We start from the raw sequence: 16,080 nt of genomic DNA on the forward strand, positions 1-16,080 counted from the left end.
ACCAACTAATTTATTAAGGCAGACGCTTTCATGGAATCTGTGTTATTTTTAAAGTGTCATCAAGTTATTGGGTGTCATCCCCCCCGCCAATGTAATTTATAGCTAAGCTATCAGATAATCTCCCTTCTCAAAAACATGCCCACAGCATTGCATTGTGGGGTTGTGTTCTTGTTTTCTGTCAGTGTGCAGCAGGTCACTGCAACCCCATGCAAGGATATGATTTTATTTTTTTTAAGGAGAACAGATAAAACCTTGGGAGGCCAATTGGGAGACAGGGAAGCTGTCCACAAAATGAGGTTCATATAACCTATTTCCAAACACCAACATCTGCTTCCTGCTCCTGCTCCCTCACTTCCACATCATACCCTTCCAGGGTCAGTCACTTAGTGTAAATATGGATCCGGGACTCCAAGCTGCCCAAAGTCACAGAAATACTAGAGGTCTCATTTGCTACTGTGAATTCTGGTGGCTTTTGAAAAATGTGCTTTCCCCTTTCAAAAAACTATAATTTCCAGCACCCTTAACAAACTATATTATCCATCATTCTCACGTGCTTTAAATTTAACCCTAACCCTCTGATATAGCTATATTATAGCCATTTCTATTCTATTCTATTCTATTCTATTCCAGAAGATGAATCTCAAGGGGTATCCAGTGTACTGTACTGTCTATTCCTGTTGTGTTGGCTGAGCTTCAGTTAGTAAGGTTTGAGGATATGGACAAGATGCTTGGATCGGTCAGGATGACGAGGTGCTCTGTACACTTGCCCCTCTTGGCTGATAAAAACTAGGAGGGAGGGGACAGCTGGCTGGGCCAGAGGGGTGATTAATGCCTCTTTGCGAGAGGGGTGGCAGACTGACAGTGGTAAAATAACATGAGAATCACCTTCAAATACAATGGTACCTTGGTTCCCAAATGGCTTAGTTGTCGAACAAATCGGCTCCTAAACACTGCAAACTTGGAAGTGTTACGGTTCACAAACGTTTTTCAGAAGCCGAATGTCTGATGCGGCTTCCGCAGCTTCCGCTTGAGTACAGGAAACTCCTGCAGCCAATCGGAAGCCGTGCCTTGGTTTTCGAACGGTTTCAGGTGTCAAACAGACTTCCGGAACGGATTAAGTTCAAGAACCAAGGTACCACTGTATCTGATGGGTTGAACAATGGAAAATGGAGGAAGCTTGTTTTCTGCTGCTCCTGAAGGGAAGACCCAAACCAGTGGATCCAAATGACAAGAAAAGAGCTTCAAACATCAGGAAGAACCTTCTGATAGTAAAAGCTGTTTGGCAATGGAAAAGACTCCCTGGGAAGCTGGTGGACTCTCCTTCATTGCAGGCTTTTAAGTAGAGTTTGGATGGCCGTCTGTCATGGATTATTAGTTGTGATTTCTGCACTGCGGGGAGTTGTACTAGATGACCCTACAATTCTACAATTCTGTGATTCTATGAATGCACACTAAGGTAAAAGGAGACTGCTGACTTTTACTTAGAAAATTCTGGCATTACACAAAACATTCTGGCAAGAAGCCAAATGTAAAAGGTAATTCCTGGGTGCCAAGATCCAAGTTTGGGGCAAGTACTCTTTGGTGAGAGCCCCAGCAGAAATTTAAAATCACAAAATATGCAGCAAAGTAAAGCATGCAAATACGTATAGACTAAAATATACCTTTGTGAGTACCAAAATTTCCCTTTTCCCCTGGCATAGAAAAAGGCCAGACGTTTGGTAAATTAAAAATGGCTAGCTTGCAAACTATTCAAAGTTCAGATTCATATGCTCCAGAAAGTATGCTCCAGAAAGTTGCACAGGCAGGGAAATTTGGCTTAGTTTCAAAGTGGTGAAAGTTCCTAAGTTACTGGTATAAGAGTTACTTGTGAGAGCCATGCGACTAAGTTGGAGCAAGCAACTTGGCTTCTGCACACACTGAGTTCATTAGATAGCCTTAGGGGACCAAATAATTGATTCTAGTCCCTCCCAAGCTAGATAATCTAGCTAAGCCTGGCCATACAGTTTGCTCTATGGTTTTAACCCCTTTATGCTTTAATTAACTTATGCTTCTTGGTTACACGGGGCTGGTTATCCCACACTTTAAAGGGCATCAGTAAGGAAAGTACAGTAGGAGGAGGCTGCACCGCCTGGGAAAGGCAGGAGCCTTGGCTTAATGTGAACTTAAAGTTAAGGAGGTTGGTTGTAAATATTTGGACTAATGCGCCTTCACTTGATATTTTTACTATTTCCCCCACCCCCTCATCCTGAGAGAGCATCTTAATCTGAGCTCAAAAGTTTTTGCAAAGATTTTGGGCCTGAAGGTACTAAATCACATCTGAAGGACGCTTTTTGAAAGGAACAAGCTGCCTCTTTCCTTCCAAGAAATGGAAGATGATTCATTTATTTTAAAATGTCCTCAAAACGAGGACATGCGGGAGGGGCGGAACACACATCTGCCAAAAGCAGTTTGTTGTTTTACTACACACACACACACACACACACACACACACATTTTTCTGGGAGATGGCACCAAGGGATGAGTTTGGCTCTCTTGCTGTCCTGCAAATTATATATGCCAGCAAGGTTATTCATAAGATTTCTGGAAGGGGAATACACACACACATACACAGCTTAAAACATGACCTCAAAAGGGCAAAGTCCTCAGATTAAAGCCACAGGAAACTGTCTGTGTTTGCTCAGCAAAACTGAGGAGAGGATCTCCCAGGGACCACCTCCTAACAGGAGGATCATAATGCTAAGGGATGACAGACCATTTAGATAACATTCCCTCCAACATTCCTCAGATGAAATTAAGGACATTTCTCACACCCCTCCCAACTGACCCTTCTCAACCCCATATTTAGTCCATCCCCACCAGGCATTTCCTATCAGAAGAAGGGTAAGTGCTGCTGCAACCACTGTGCCAACAGGACACAGCACACACAGAGGCGGAGGTAGCTGCTCTGGCACCCAGAGCGGCGCACGTGCTGTGCACCTGGGGGTGGGACCATGGGGGTGGGGCAAGCGTCCCAGGGTACGAGCCACCCAGGGTGTGTGTGGAGTGAGCCGCCCTTGGCGGACTGCTTCCTGGGCGGTGGCAGGGAGGGAGCCGCGCCGCTTTGCCAGCAGCCTTCCTCCCCTCTTCCTTTTGACAGTTCGGGGGAGGTTCCTCCCCCCCAGGAAGTAGCCCGGGAGCAGGGGGCAACGGCGTGCCACCCGCCCGCGATTCCCAAGCCTCCCCCAAGCTGTCAAAATGAAGGGGGAAGGCTGCCTACAAGGCGGTGCAGCTCCGCCCCTTCCCCCGACAGCTCGGGGTAGGCTTGGGAGTCGCGGGTGGGCGGTGTGCCAAATGTCACCCCCCTCAGTGATGACACCTGGGGCGAACTCAAGAGCGTGCTCTCCATGCAGTTAGTGGTTAAAAACAAACAAACACCAACAAAAAGTCCTTTAAAGATGGGGGTGGGTTTTGAGGTCCTATTAAATTCAGCAGGGCGTACTCTCAGGTAAGTGCAGTTAAGGCTGCAGCCTTTGTGACCCAAGTTTTGGGTACTTTTTAGGTTCAGGTTGTCACTGCTTTACACCCACCCCCCACCCCAATATTTGAAAACGTCAGCTTTGTACTTAAACACAAATTGGCTGGGAACTGCATTCTCTGTGTCTTTATCAGTTTATTTAAAGAACAGCAAACTGGTGATTGCTTTAACTTTTTGATATGTGGTGATTTGAATCATGAGGATGCATTAGAAGAACTGCTGAATCTTGAATGAGTCTTGCTTTGGAAGATTAGATTTCCTTCTGCCTTTTCATTTTATTTTGTCCTAAGGGCTTGTTAGAGATAATGTGTAAGTGTGGTGTCAGCTCCCTAAAAAAAAGGTCAACAACTCTGGGAAACGGGGGGTGGGGGAGCAGCGCTTTGCACCACAGCGCCGGATATGCTTAAAACGGCGGTGATGGCTCCTATCAGCCTCGAGAGCCAGCATGGCCAAACATCAGAAATTATGGGAGCTGGAGTCCAACCACATCTCGAACGCCACATGTTTCTCATCCTTGCCTTCATGAGACTGCTCACAAAGAATGCTTCGCCCTGGCATCTGCTACCTGAGGCTGCTGCCTCACTCTGCCATTGGTAGTGCTGGCCGTGCTGCTGCTGCTGAGGTATTAACCCTGCCACAGTTCCTGTTAAACGGTAATAAAGTTGTGGTCCTTGTTATCCCGAAGGCCTGCCCAGATGTTTAGATAGTTGATTTGAATTTTAATCTGTTTTTAACCTCTTGCTACTTTAATTTTTTGGAAGTTGTTGATTTTCTTATATAACAAGAGGAAGAAATCAATAAAAATGTCTTTAAATTGTTTTTAGCTTTTCTACTTGATAATTTTAGCATTTTAGAAAACTGCTTTAGGTTTTTTTGTACAATCAAGCCAAGTATAATTTATTATTATTATTATTATTATTTGCACTGGCTGCTGCACAGCTCTGTGTAGAGCACTTTCAGAGACGGCTACAATTCGTCATGATGATACTGTGGTTTGATAATTTCCTTATTCATTTTATTGCTTTTCATTATTTGTTTTATTGCTTGCTTTTGTCAACCCTTCTACTACTGTTTTTATTATCATCACACAGTATCTTCATTTTTCTATTGTGCAAATATGATTTTGTTGCATACCTTTGAGCCTGGTCATAGAAATTCAAATGCCTTAGCCCCTAAGCAATAAAGGTTTCAAGTGATGTGGGGTTTCCTGATTTTTAAAGGACAGAATTCAGGCTTGGTACTTCAGGAGCAGCACCACTAGCCACCTCAGCAGTTTAAACCTATCAGAGGAACAAAGCCAATCCTATGTCCTCAAGGGATAAACAGGCAGCTGGCATAAAACAATGAGTCTAGAATATTTAATATCTTCTAAGCCACTCTAGATTTACAAAAGAGGGAGTAAAGGAGAGGTGTCAGCAAGTAACCTGTCCAAAATGAAATGCAGAAAATGACTATATTTTTAAAGTTCCCTAATGAATGGCTGGCAGAAGACGCTCGCCTGGATCATTTATTGAATGGCTGATGGGATGTTATTTAATTAATTAGATTTGTTTTCTATGCTGCCTTTCAACCCAGAAGGATCTCCAATACCACTTATATTTAAAATAAATCAAGTACCATTACATGGCAGTGGGTGGTGGGGAGGAATAGCTCTCTTTCTAACTCATTCAATCTACAGCATTTGCTCTGGGGTGGTGCATTTTCACAAAATCAGTTGCTGTGGCTGTTTTCCTGAGCTTCCACCCCACCGCATCTCAGAGTGCTTACAGCTCCATTCTCCAGGACAGCAGATTGCTTCACTACCCAGGGGCAGGCATGGAAGAGTCCTGTGCAACTGCCCTTGCTTCAGGTGATTTTGCTGGCAACAGAAGACAGGATCTGCGAATTGTTGGCTGGAAGCTAAGAGCATCTGAACAGCTCTGAGTGGGGCAAAAACCCATAGCCAGCAACCCCAGGGTTTTCAGACAAAAATCAGGTGCTTAATAGGTATGGGGGGGGGGCCTTCTGAGAGATCCACATGCTCTGTTCTATAATATTTTCTTTTAGCTGATTTGTTTAGTCTCTTTTCTGATTGGGTTGAATTCGAATAATGAGGGAGAGTTTTATTTATGAGAGGCAGTGTCCCATAGTGGTTAGAGTGGCGGACTAGGACCTGGGAGAGACCAGGGTTAAAATTCCCACTTGGCCATGAAGCTCACTGGGTGTGACCAGTCCCTGCCTCTCAGTCTAACCTACCTCAAAAGACTGTTGTGTGGATTAAATGACAAGGAAGGGCATGTATGCCACCTTGAGCTCCTTGGAGAAAAAGGTGAGACATAAATGCAATAAATAAATAAATTATTGCACATACTCTCTTCATGATAATTTTAAACTGGGTTAGCTTTTTAATGTTGCAGTACAATGCTTAAGGGAAGTTGAGGGGAAATGCTGCGTCAAGGTTGTTCCGTCTATTAAAATAGAAGGTCTTCCCATCTTACTTTGTTAGGATATGGACTTCTAGCACAAAGGAATCACAAACCCAAAGGAATCTTACTTTTACTGTACACACTTTGCTTACACTCCAGACCAGTCCTGCCACACAGTCCATCATTCAATCATTCATACCCTTTCACTAACACTGGCTGTTGCAAAAACACTCAGCCAGTTCCTCAAATAGAAATCTACAACTGTGAGATGCACAGGAATGTATAATACAATACAGCTCTGTGGTCCCTTTATCACCACAAAGGCAAACTTTTACTGATGGTAGAGCACAAGAACGGCCTTCTGGATCAGGCCAGTAGGCATCTCGTTCAGCATCCTGTTTTCGGTGGCCAAACAAACGCCTGTGGGAAACCAGTAAGCAGAAATCTCCCCTGCTGTGTTTTCCAGAAACTAGTATTTGTAAGCACTGCTGCCTCCCAATGTCAAGGCACAGCATAACCTCCATCATGACTAGAGGATTTATCAAATCCTCTCCCCCACCCCCTTTTGGACATCAGTCCTACAAGAAATCTTCAAAATAACAAAGCAGGTTGTTGTTATGTACTGAGCAGAATCCTAGAAAAATCGGATCCAGAATGCAGCAGTCTGATTGGTCCGCAGGAGCTACCCAATCCAGCTCCAGGTGGAAGTGAATCAGCGCCTTGCTTGGCCTGCAGGAGCAGCCAATCAGGCTCCTGGATGAAGTGAATCAGCAACCTGATTGGCCTACAGGAGCAGCCCGGAATTAGCCAATCATGCGGGGCCCATTGTGTAAATAATGTATACAGTGGTACCTCTGGTTGCGAACGGGATCCATTTCTCAACATGAAAAGCCCACAACCTGAAGTGCCGTATCCACGAAGCGGGATTTAGCACATGTGCGAGCGGCGAAACCTGGAAGTAACCCTTTTTGGTACTTCCAGGATGCTGCGGGACGCAACCTTAAAAAACGTAACATGAAGCATGACTGTATATAGCTAGACATTTTGGGGAAAATTTCATTCATTGCTACTATGACCTGAATAAAGAGCATGAAATTCACACTCGACTCCAAGTATATTTCACAGGTATTAGAAGCCATTCCAGAACTGGCCCTATTAAATATTTTCCAAGACAACAAATGCACACTCACATTACAAAGAACTCATAAGCCACTTACTCTCCCTTGCACCATTCATGCCTTCATTTCCAGTTTTGGAGGCACTCTGGCCTATATCAAATTAATATTTACTTAGAATAGACCCACTGAAATTAATGGTCCTTAGCTAATTATGTTTATTAATTTCAACGAGTCTGCTGTAAATATGACTAACACTGAATATACCCCTCTGTGTATGCCCAGGGGCTTCCTGTCCTTGTATCATGCCGGCAACTTCATGGCCACCTCTTTTCTTTTGGCAAGGAATTCTGAGCATGCGCAGAGGCTGCCTGTTTTGGCAACGCACATGGCTAATTACTGCAGTGTCTGTTTTACTGAAAGGCACTCGTTACGGTATGCACGGAGTCTCCGTGCCATGGCACCAAGTAGGCAAGAAACAGGTTTATTTATTGAATGAAGTGTGCAAAGTAAATCACTTCTGGCTTCAGATATACCAGCTCCCTGTTTTACCAAGTAACTCTGCTGAATCATTACAGTTTCTTAAAGGGCAACACACAGAATGGGCACAACTCAAACCTGTCGAACTACCACCATAAGCAGCCATATGCTATGCTTCTTGGTTGGAAAAATTTATTGTGAATGCTACATTAAACTGATGAAAGCTTCAGGATTTTCATAAACTGGAGGAATTACATTAAAAACACACACAAGAAAGCTATGGCAAACACCAGTCCCATTCCAATTGTGTTCAAGTGCAAAGGAGAAAGAGTGAACAGTTTCCTCCACTCCTTTAAAATAGCAAAACATTACGTATTATTTATTTACAGTATTCATATACTGTACTGCTTTTTAGGTGGATCTCACAAAATGTTAGTGAAGCCTACCATACACAGTGGAATACTATTCCTACTGCATGCCCATGAGATACTAATACCATTTCATGTCAGATATTAGATGTTGCCAAATGCTAAATGCTAGTGCACACCAATTATCAAGTATTAGCAGCTACTATAGCAGGGGTTGGCAACCTAAGGCCCATGGGCCACAAGTGGCCCACGGGGGTCATGTAACCAGCCCCCGAGCAGCCTCAAACCAGGCTGCCCACTTGGCGAGTCCCCGCGTGCTGCGCTAAACCAGTGCAGCACGGCATGGGGACTCCTGCGGTGCCCAAAATTGTGACGCTGAAAATCGTGTGTGTGCAGACGCTGACGTCGGAAATCGCAGATGCTGGAAATCACGCGATCCAGCCCACCGAGGGATCTTCACTGGAGTGAACAGGCCAAGGTGAGGTAAACCTTGCCGACCCCTGTACTATAGCATGCCATCCACCAAACACCACCAGATACCTTGCATACCTCCTATTAACTACTACAAAATAGCTGTTATCAAATGTCAGCTGTCATACTCTTTTTCCTAGATAACCACAGGATATCACACATGAATGACTCAGACAATATTTAAGAAACATTCAAGCATCCAGCAAATTTCTGTAAAATATTCACCATCAAAATTCCCATTTTAAGCTGATTATGTCACTTTCCAATAAATGAGTAGCTGCCAGTTGTTGTTGTTGTCTATTGTATTTTAAATTATGTTTACTGTATGCATAGCTGTCAACTTTTCCCTTTTCTTGCGAGGAATCCTATTCGGAATAAGGAATTTCCCTTTAAAAAAGGGAAACGTTGACACCTATGACTGTATGTGAAAAAGCAATAAAAAATACTTTTAAAAATTTAACAGAGGAAAGTTATTTGGATATATTTTAGAGTCTATTTGTTTCAGCTCCATAAATTGGCTGTGAACATAAATGAGCTTCTTTCATTTTATGATTTGCAATTATAATATGGCCAAAGAAGACCTAATATTTCAACAAGTGATGCAATCCCACTCACCTGGAAGTCAGCCCTGCTGAATGCAGTGGGGCCTGCTTCTGAATGAATGTGCACAGGGTTATTGGGCTAACCTTTAAATAGGCAGCAAAGCCTCCATTTGATAATTTTTTAAAGTGGAAGAGAAGCAACTACTGTTAATGTCAGGAGAATGTTTGTGACTGTGTGTGTGTGTGTGTGTGTGCGCAAGCACAAGGGGGGGGGGTAGTATAAAAAGCTTAAGGTAAAATGGGTTTCTGTCTATAAAGATTCGTCTCCAGGCCAAGGTAAATTGTGAAGTGAGGCTTTTTTTTTTTAAAGAAAGCAAACAAGCATTTCATTGGACTGATATTTGGCAAAAGGAGCATTTTTGTGCAGGCGCCAACCTTGAGGGCTGGAAGAATGTAGCACATTCCTTGGGGTCTTTTAAGATTGAGAGCAGGGCTGTTTTCTTACTCTTAGCACAACCCTTCTCAAAGGCGACCATTTTAAAGGCCAGAAAAGAGTTGGGTGCACCCACAGGAGTATTTGATGCGACGGTGCAGAGGAGTCACACCACTAAGGGGCTCCCTTCCACCTTAAGGTGACTGCAGGGAAAACACTGGCAGAACCCACATATATTGGGGCGGGAGGAATGTGGCACCCTGCCAGAAGAGGTGGAGCCTTGTGGGTCTTTCCCTGGGCCCACATCAACTCTCCCCTGAAAGGATGCTCCGGGGTCAGACTAATGGTCTCTCTAGTCCTGCATCCTATTTTCTGCCCACAGCCCAAGCTAGACATGAAGGTGGCAAGCCTCCTTTCCTGTGGCTCTCTCGCAGCTGAGGGGGATGCATATCCCTAAACCTTTTGTACTTTTGTCCATTTACTGTATTTATTTTTCCTGATTTGAACTATAAAATGGTGATTTTCTTGACTCAAGATGGCTGCAGGACACTCCGGCAGCCAGTCGGAAGCCACGGAAGCTGTGCCGGACGTTCGGCTTCTGAAAATCATTCAAAAACCAGAACAATCACTTACAGGTTTTCAATCGTTTGGGAGCCAGAACGTTTTAGTTTACAGGCGTCCGGCTTCCGAGGTTTCACTGTACCCTTAAACATTTTTTAAGAAAAAAACACTGGATATACTACCTTAAAAGAATATGGGTCACATCTACACTGTATATTTAACGTGCTAGAATACCCCCTTAAACAATCAGGGCTCACATCCCCACAGAATTCTGGGAGCTGTAGTTTGTTCAGGGTACTGAGAGCTGTTGGGAGGCCTCTGTTCCTCTCCCAGGGCTACAGTTGTCAGGGATCTCAGGAAAGGAGAGATTTGTCAAACTATGCTAAAAACTGTAGGGGCCTGCTAACTTCTCTCAGCACCCTGAACAAATTACAGCTCTCAGAATTATTTGGAGGAAACCATGACTGTTGGAACCACAACACTTTAAATGCATAGTGTGAACTTGGCTATGAAATTTTGTTCTATGTCTGTATTTATAAGCCACCTTTCTGCAAAGGCATCCAAGGTGGTTCTCAAATTTTAAAATAAAGATGGCAACCGTCTTGCACGAGGGCTTCTGTTCCTGGCCCCCATGCATGGCTGTTGAGCGTGTATAAGCCCACCTTGCCCATTCCACCCCCAACCCCCATTCTGCCCTCTTCGAGGTCCAAAAGGATCTACACATTGGAGGTTGCACATCAGTCGGACTCATGCAAAATGGTCGCCATCTGTACTGAAAGGAACACACATCAATTGTCTATTTTCTTACATTTATACCCTACCTTTCTTCCACTATGTGGCTCTTTTACATCTTTGCCGCGGCTCCCGGGCGGATACTAGCGAGGGGAGGAGGCGCATTGTGTGCCCCAACACTCCCCACTGTGGCGGGCGCTGTACTGGCTGTGACGTCACATGGGGGTGGTGTGTGCATTAGTCACGCACCGTCCCGACGTCACCTTCCCGCCTGCCCGCTACATTGTAAGGGGCATGTACACTGGTCTCTGCATTGAAAGGGGGCATGTACGCTGGTCACTGTTTTGAAGGGGAGTGAAGAACACACACAAAAAAGGTAACTTGTTAATTTAACGTTTATTTCTATGAGGAGGAGTAATTCTGAGGGGTCAAACAAAGAAATAATAAAAAAGTGACAAAAAAGTTATTTTTATAATGACGAGTTTTGCGGCTCCCAGGTTTTTTTTCTTCGGAAACGGGTCCAAGTGGCTCTTTTTGTCTTAAAGGTTGCAGACCCCTGCACTATGTAAACACCCAGCCACTGAACAGCAAGGTGCTACCCACCTGGACATTCAGAACAACACCCTGAGAGTCACCTGTTGGGCCTATTTTTCAGGGAACATACCTGATTTAGAGAAGCCATCCCGGTTTCTGATTTGATTCTGAAATGTCCCACTTTTACTTAGGACGTCCCTACGATGTTGGCGAGAATGGAGCTATCCAACCCCCCCCCCCAGCTGTCTGAAGGCATTCCTGTATAGGGAAGGGGGTTTTATGTTTAATGTTTTATCATGTTTTTATATATGTTGGAAGCCACTCAGAGTGGCTGGGGCAACCCAGTAAGATGTGCGCGGTATAAATAGTAAAATTATCATTATGGAATGGATGTCCCTATTTTCATCGGAAAAATGTTGGGGGGTATGTACTAAGCGCCCCTTCTGACGCTGATGGCATGAGTCGCTGACTCCCTTACTTAAGCCTAGAGCTTTATTTTCAGCCAGAACTCAGTTTTGGCCCCTTCTAAGAGAATGAGGCAAACGATCATGCTGAGTTCCAGCACCTCTTTTTCTAGAAAAATAGCACTGCTTATTTTATTTATTTATTTACTGAATTTATATACCTTATGCCGTATTATAGCTAACCATCATTTGCAGACATTTCCTATACCTCAAATGTGGCATTTCTCTCTCCATAGCCATCCATAAAATGATTTATGTTCTATGGGGGGGGGGGATATTTACTTTTGTGTGTCCTCCTGGATCAATGGGTAGCCAAGCCTGTTTGATAACTGGCAGCATAAAGTGTACACACACACACACACCTTAGGGGTGTGCAAGAGTCCCAAAATTTGCTTTGTATCTTTGTATCTGCTTCCAAGTTGCTTTCTTGCTCTCTCCACTTAACCCATATTGTTGTTGTTTTATCTGTTTGTTTGTTTGTTTATATCCAACCTTTCCCCCAAACTGGGACTCAAAGTGCTTTGTACACATTAAAATAACACAGATAAGATACAGAAAGCTGAAAACATACAAAAAGTATTTAAAAAGTAATGAAAACAATACCAAAAAATCGTATTGAAATACAGATAATAAAGCCCTATTTAAAACCCTTTCCTTAAAAACCAGCCAGTTCCTAAAGGCCTGCTGAAACAAAACAGTATTCACCTGCTGGCGAACCCCCAAGGTGAACCCTGAGCTATTCTGCATCCTGCATGAAGCAAAACTAGAACTTTTCTCTTTCTTGTATAAACTGGGTGAAATTTATAGGCACAGCAGCCATTCCAGGGTGGACCAAGCCTGCCATATTGCAGGTAAATAGGTCCCCACAAACAGGGCTTTGTTTTGTGGGAAGAAGGAAAGAAAATATTGACTTTCCTCTACAATCCTCCATCTCTTGCTCTTTGCTACTTTAAAATGATGAAGAGCTGTCCAATTGGTCTGCATTATTGTTTGCTTGCACATTTTGCTTAGAACTTCTCAGCTTTTCCATTGGCCTTTTACCTTTCCAGGGCTTGTGACCTCTGTCAATCTTGCAGGCCTCCAAGAGTCCCCAAAACACAAAGCTTTGCAAAACGTAGGGCTCTGAAGAGCATTACAGGGTTTATCATTTTAATCTTTTAAAAAAAATTATCTGCTGCTAGGCTTTAGCAAAACAGAGCTCCTGCTGGCATGTTTGCATCATGTTGCCCCTCTACACTGCCCCCCCCCTGCAGAAATTGACTTCTTTGGCTCACACAACAGATCTTTGGACCAATGCGTCCAAAATGTTTTGAAAAGAGGTAGACATTTAAACCAATCCTTCAGACAGCAGAGGCAGTTACTCCAGCAATACAGCAATTCCTGTCCTCCCACCACCAACAAGCTAACAATATCACAATATAGGAAGTTCATTCTTCATAACTGATTGATTTTCTAGCCATGGCCAATAAACAGTATATCTGCGAAATAATAGGCACTTTAGTACTCATGCTTCCAAGTACATACATTGTCCTCATCGAAATGCTCTCCCGTAAGTCTCTCTGTCCCATTTATTCTAAATTTACCATTTCTCGAAAAGGGTTTTTCCATCAGATATTCTGTAGAGGTAAGTATGATTTTGCAAGGATACTGCAAACAAACAAGCAAGCAAACAACCTTACATGCTTCAGTGCAACTGTGGGCTTATCCATAGTTACTTTTTGCCCCACACTTTCCAGGCATGGTCCATGCTTTAAAGCTCTATGTCCAAGTGCTCTCTTTTTTTACCTGTGGAATCCCACTCTTTAAAGCTCCATTGGAGAAAGCAGCAACCCCCAATTGATGTTTGTTGCACTTTAGCTTTAAAGAGTGAGTTTTCGGACTACTTGACCTTGAAGATCCCTTGTGACTCTACAATTCTGATTCTTCAGCTGTAGATTCCTGCAATTCTTTTAAAATTTGTCTCCTTGTTAAACTCAGCCTGCTCTCCTCCTCAGTTTGATTACACCCATATCATACATTTAAAGCATTATTACACTGCTTTTAACAGTCATGAGGAACCAGAGAGGTACAGTTCCCAGCACCCTTAACAAACTACAACTTCCAACATTTTTCATGACTGTTACAGTGACATAATAGTACTTTATATCTATGGTGTGGATGGGATGCATGTGAGTCTTTCTCACTACGAGGATGTTTTCTGCTCCTTCTTTGCATTCAGATGACTTCCTAAGTTAGGGATAGAAGTCCAGCTCAGCTTGCATTTTAGTGTGAACCTTTCTAACTCACACACATACATGCACTACATATCTCCTTCAAAATTTAGCACTTCTATACATTTTGTGTTGCAGTTTTCCAATCCCCCGCTCCAAAATATGTACAAAACACACATATTGGGGGACAGTGTGCTTACAAATGCATAGATGTGTTGCAATAGCATATCAAGAAAATGTGCTACATTAGGTAGAACTGCTTGCAAAAATGTGTATATTAGGATAAAGTGCTTCCTAAATGCTGATAATTTCTTGTGAGGACTTTTAAAAATCTGACAAACTGAAATTAAGATTTGGAAAACAAGTAAGTAAAATTGCCTATCTGTATTTAAGACTCAGGACGCAGGTGGCGCTGTGGATAAAACCTCAGTGCCTAGGACTTGCTGATCGTATGGTCGGCGGTTTGAATCCCTGCGGCAGGGTGGTCCCAGCTCCTGCCCGTCGTTCGGTCCCAGCTCCTGCCCACCTAGCAGTTCGAAAGCACCCTTAAGTGCAACTAGATAAATAGGTACCGCTTTATAGCGGGAAGGTAACGGCGTTTCCGTGTGCTGCGCTGGTGCTGGCTCGCTAGAGCAGCTTCGTCACGCTGGCCACATGACCTGGAATTGTCTTCGGACAGCGCTGGCCCCCGGGCTCTTAAGTGAGGTGGGCGCACAACCGTAGAGTCAGACACGACTGGCCCGTACGGGCAGGGGTACCTTTACCTTTACCTTTATTTAAGACTCATATTTTTCTTTAGCTTCTTTTATGGGGGGTGGAGGAAGGGGACTCTTGTAAGAGAACTCTTAAGCACTCATCCCCCTTCTAATGCCAAATGTTTCACAACTTGAGAACCAAACACCAAGGGTTTTTATCCATACTGTACTTACCTTTTGCCCTGCACTTTCCAGGCACAGTCCACGCTTTCATGTTCTGGTTATGCGTGGGCCTTTCTTTGTCCTGCTGTTTAGGACTGAATCACAGCAAACATAAATTTTCATTTTCTGCAGACTTCTGCTTGCTCCAATTGAGCTTTAAAGAGCAGGTTTTCACAAAGAGAAAAAAATCTTTACGTAGTGCTAGCAGTGCAGACACCATATGCAAAACATCAGTAATTCATTCTTTAAAGAGGTGTTCATTATACTATGGGAATTTGATGCTTTAAGTAGAACCATAGAATCTTATAATCAATTGTAGAGTTAGTTGGAAGGGGCCATAAGGATCATCTAGTCCAACACCCTGCAGGCAGAAATATGCAACTGTCCCATTTAGGGATCAAACCTGGGCATTATCAGCACCATGCTTTAACCAGCTGAGCTAACTTGATTTTTTTTTTTTTTTTACAAGGCAAGGAAAGCAACGAATCAATGAGTTTGAACAAGAATGGGAACTAGTTAAGAATTATTCTTAAAGCAAGGGATCTGTTGTACAACCAATCTTCTATACGTACAATATGACTAATTTAATAAGGCCTAACTACTATTATGATTGGACATGGGTGGTGCTGTGGGTTAAACCACAGAGCCTAGGGCTTGCCGAACAGAAGGTTGGCGGTTTGAATCCCCGTGATGAGGTGTGCTCCCGTTGCTCAGTCCCAGCTCCTGCCAACCTAGCAGTTTGAAAGCACGTCAAAGTGCAGGTAGATAAATAGGTACCGCTCTGGCGGAAAGGTAAACAGCGTTTCCGTGCATTGCTCTGGTTCGCCAGAAGTGGCTTAATCATGCTGACCATATGACCCGGAAGCTGTATGCCGGCTTCCTTGGCCAATAAAGTCTGCGACTGGACCTAATGGTCAGGGGTCCCTTTACCTTTACCTTTCCTATTATGATTATACTGACCATGAATAGTCCCAATATTTGTACATTATTAATGGTCGGTCTGTGCATCCATTCATGCTTGTTGGACTTTTCCAGGATTCACTACACATGAGAGTTTTGCATCCCCCCCCCTTTTGCGTAATAAAAATTAAAATAAAATTTAAAAACCTGAGCTGGAATTGCGCTTTAAATATCACTTCTACTGGATGACCTGCCTGCAGATCCCAGATGCCTGTAGTGCTGGTGCATCTCAGCTTGAGAGATACGGTCAAAGTTGTAGATTTGGCAACAATTTTCATGCTGATTAAATCGTTTCATTTGCAGCTTGGCAGTGGAAAATAGCTTTCAGCCAGGCAACTTTCTACATCTGGTTTTCATTAGAGTGCAACATTAAT

At 43.6% G+C, this 16,080-nt stretch overlaps 1 protein-coding gene across 13 annotated transcripts in view; it reads right to left on the bottom strand.

The window, feature by feature from the left end:
* LOC310669440 (rho GTPase-activating protein 20-like) overlaps positions 1 to 16,080 on the bottom strand; it is a 91,096-nt gene that overhangs the window by 50,058 nt on the left and 24,958 nt on the right. For 2 of the 13 annotated variants that reach the window (XM_083423456.1, XM_083423447.1), the window contains exon 1: positions 15,854 to 15,999. The exons of 9 other annotated variants lie outside the window; for them this stretch is intronic. In XM_083423456.1, the coding sequence (XP_083279582.1) occupies positions 15,854 to 15,984 (131 nt within the window). In that variant the 5' untranslated portion in view covers positions 15,985 to 15,999. Of the gene's footprint in view, positions 1 to 13,758; positions 13,849 to 15,853; positions 16,000 to 16,080 lie in introns of those variants that run through there. 2 more of the 13 variants (XM_083423448.1, XM_083423463.1) reach the window with 2 other exon arrangements.

The sequence above is a fragment of the Podarcis tiliguerta genome (genome assembly GCF_965153285.1).
Source record: "Podarcis tiliguerta genome assembly, chromosome: Z".
Classification (NCBI taxonomy): domain Eukaryota; kingdom Metazoa; phylum Chordata; class Lepidosauria; order Squamata; family Lacertidae; genus Podarcis; species Podarcis tiliguerta.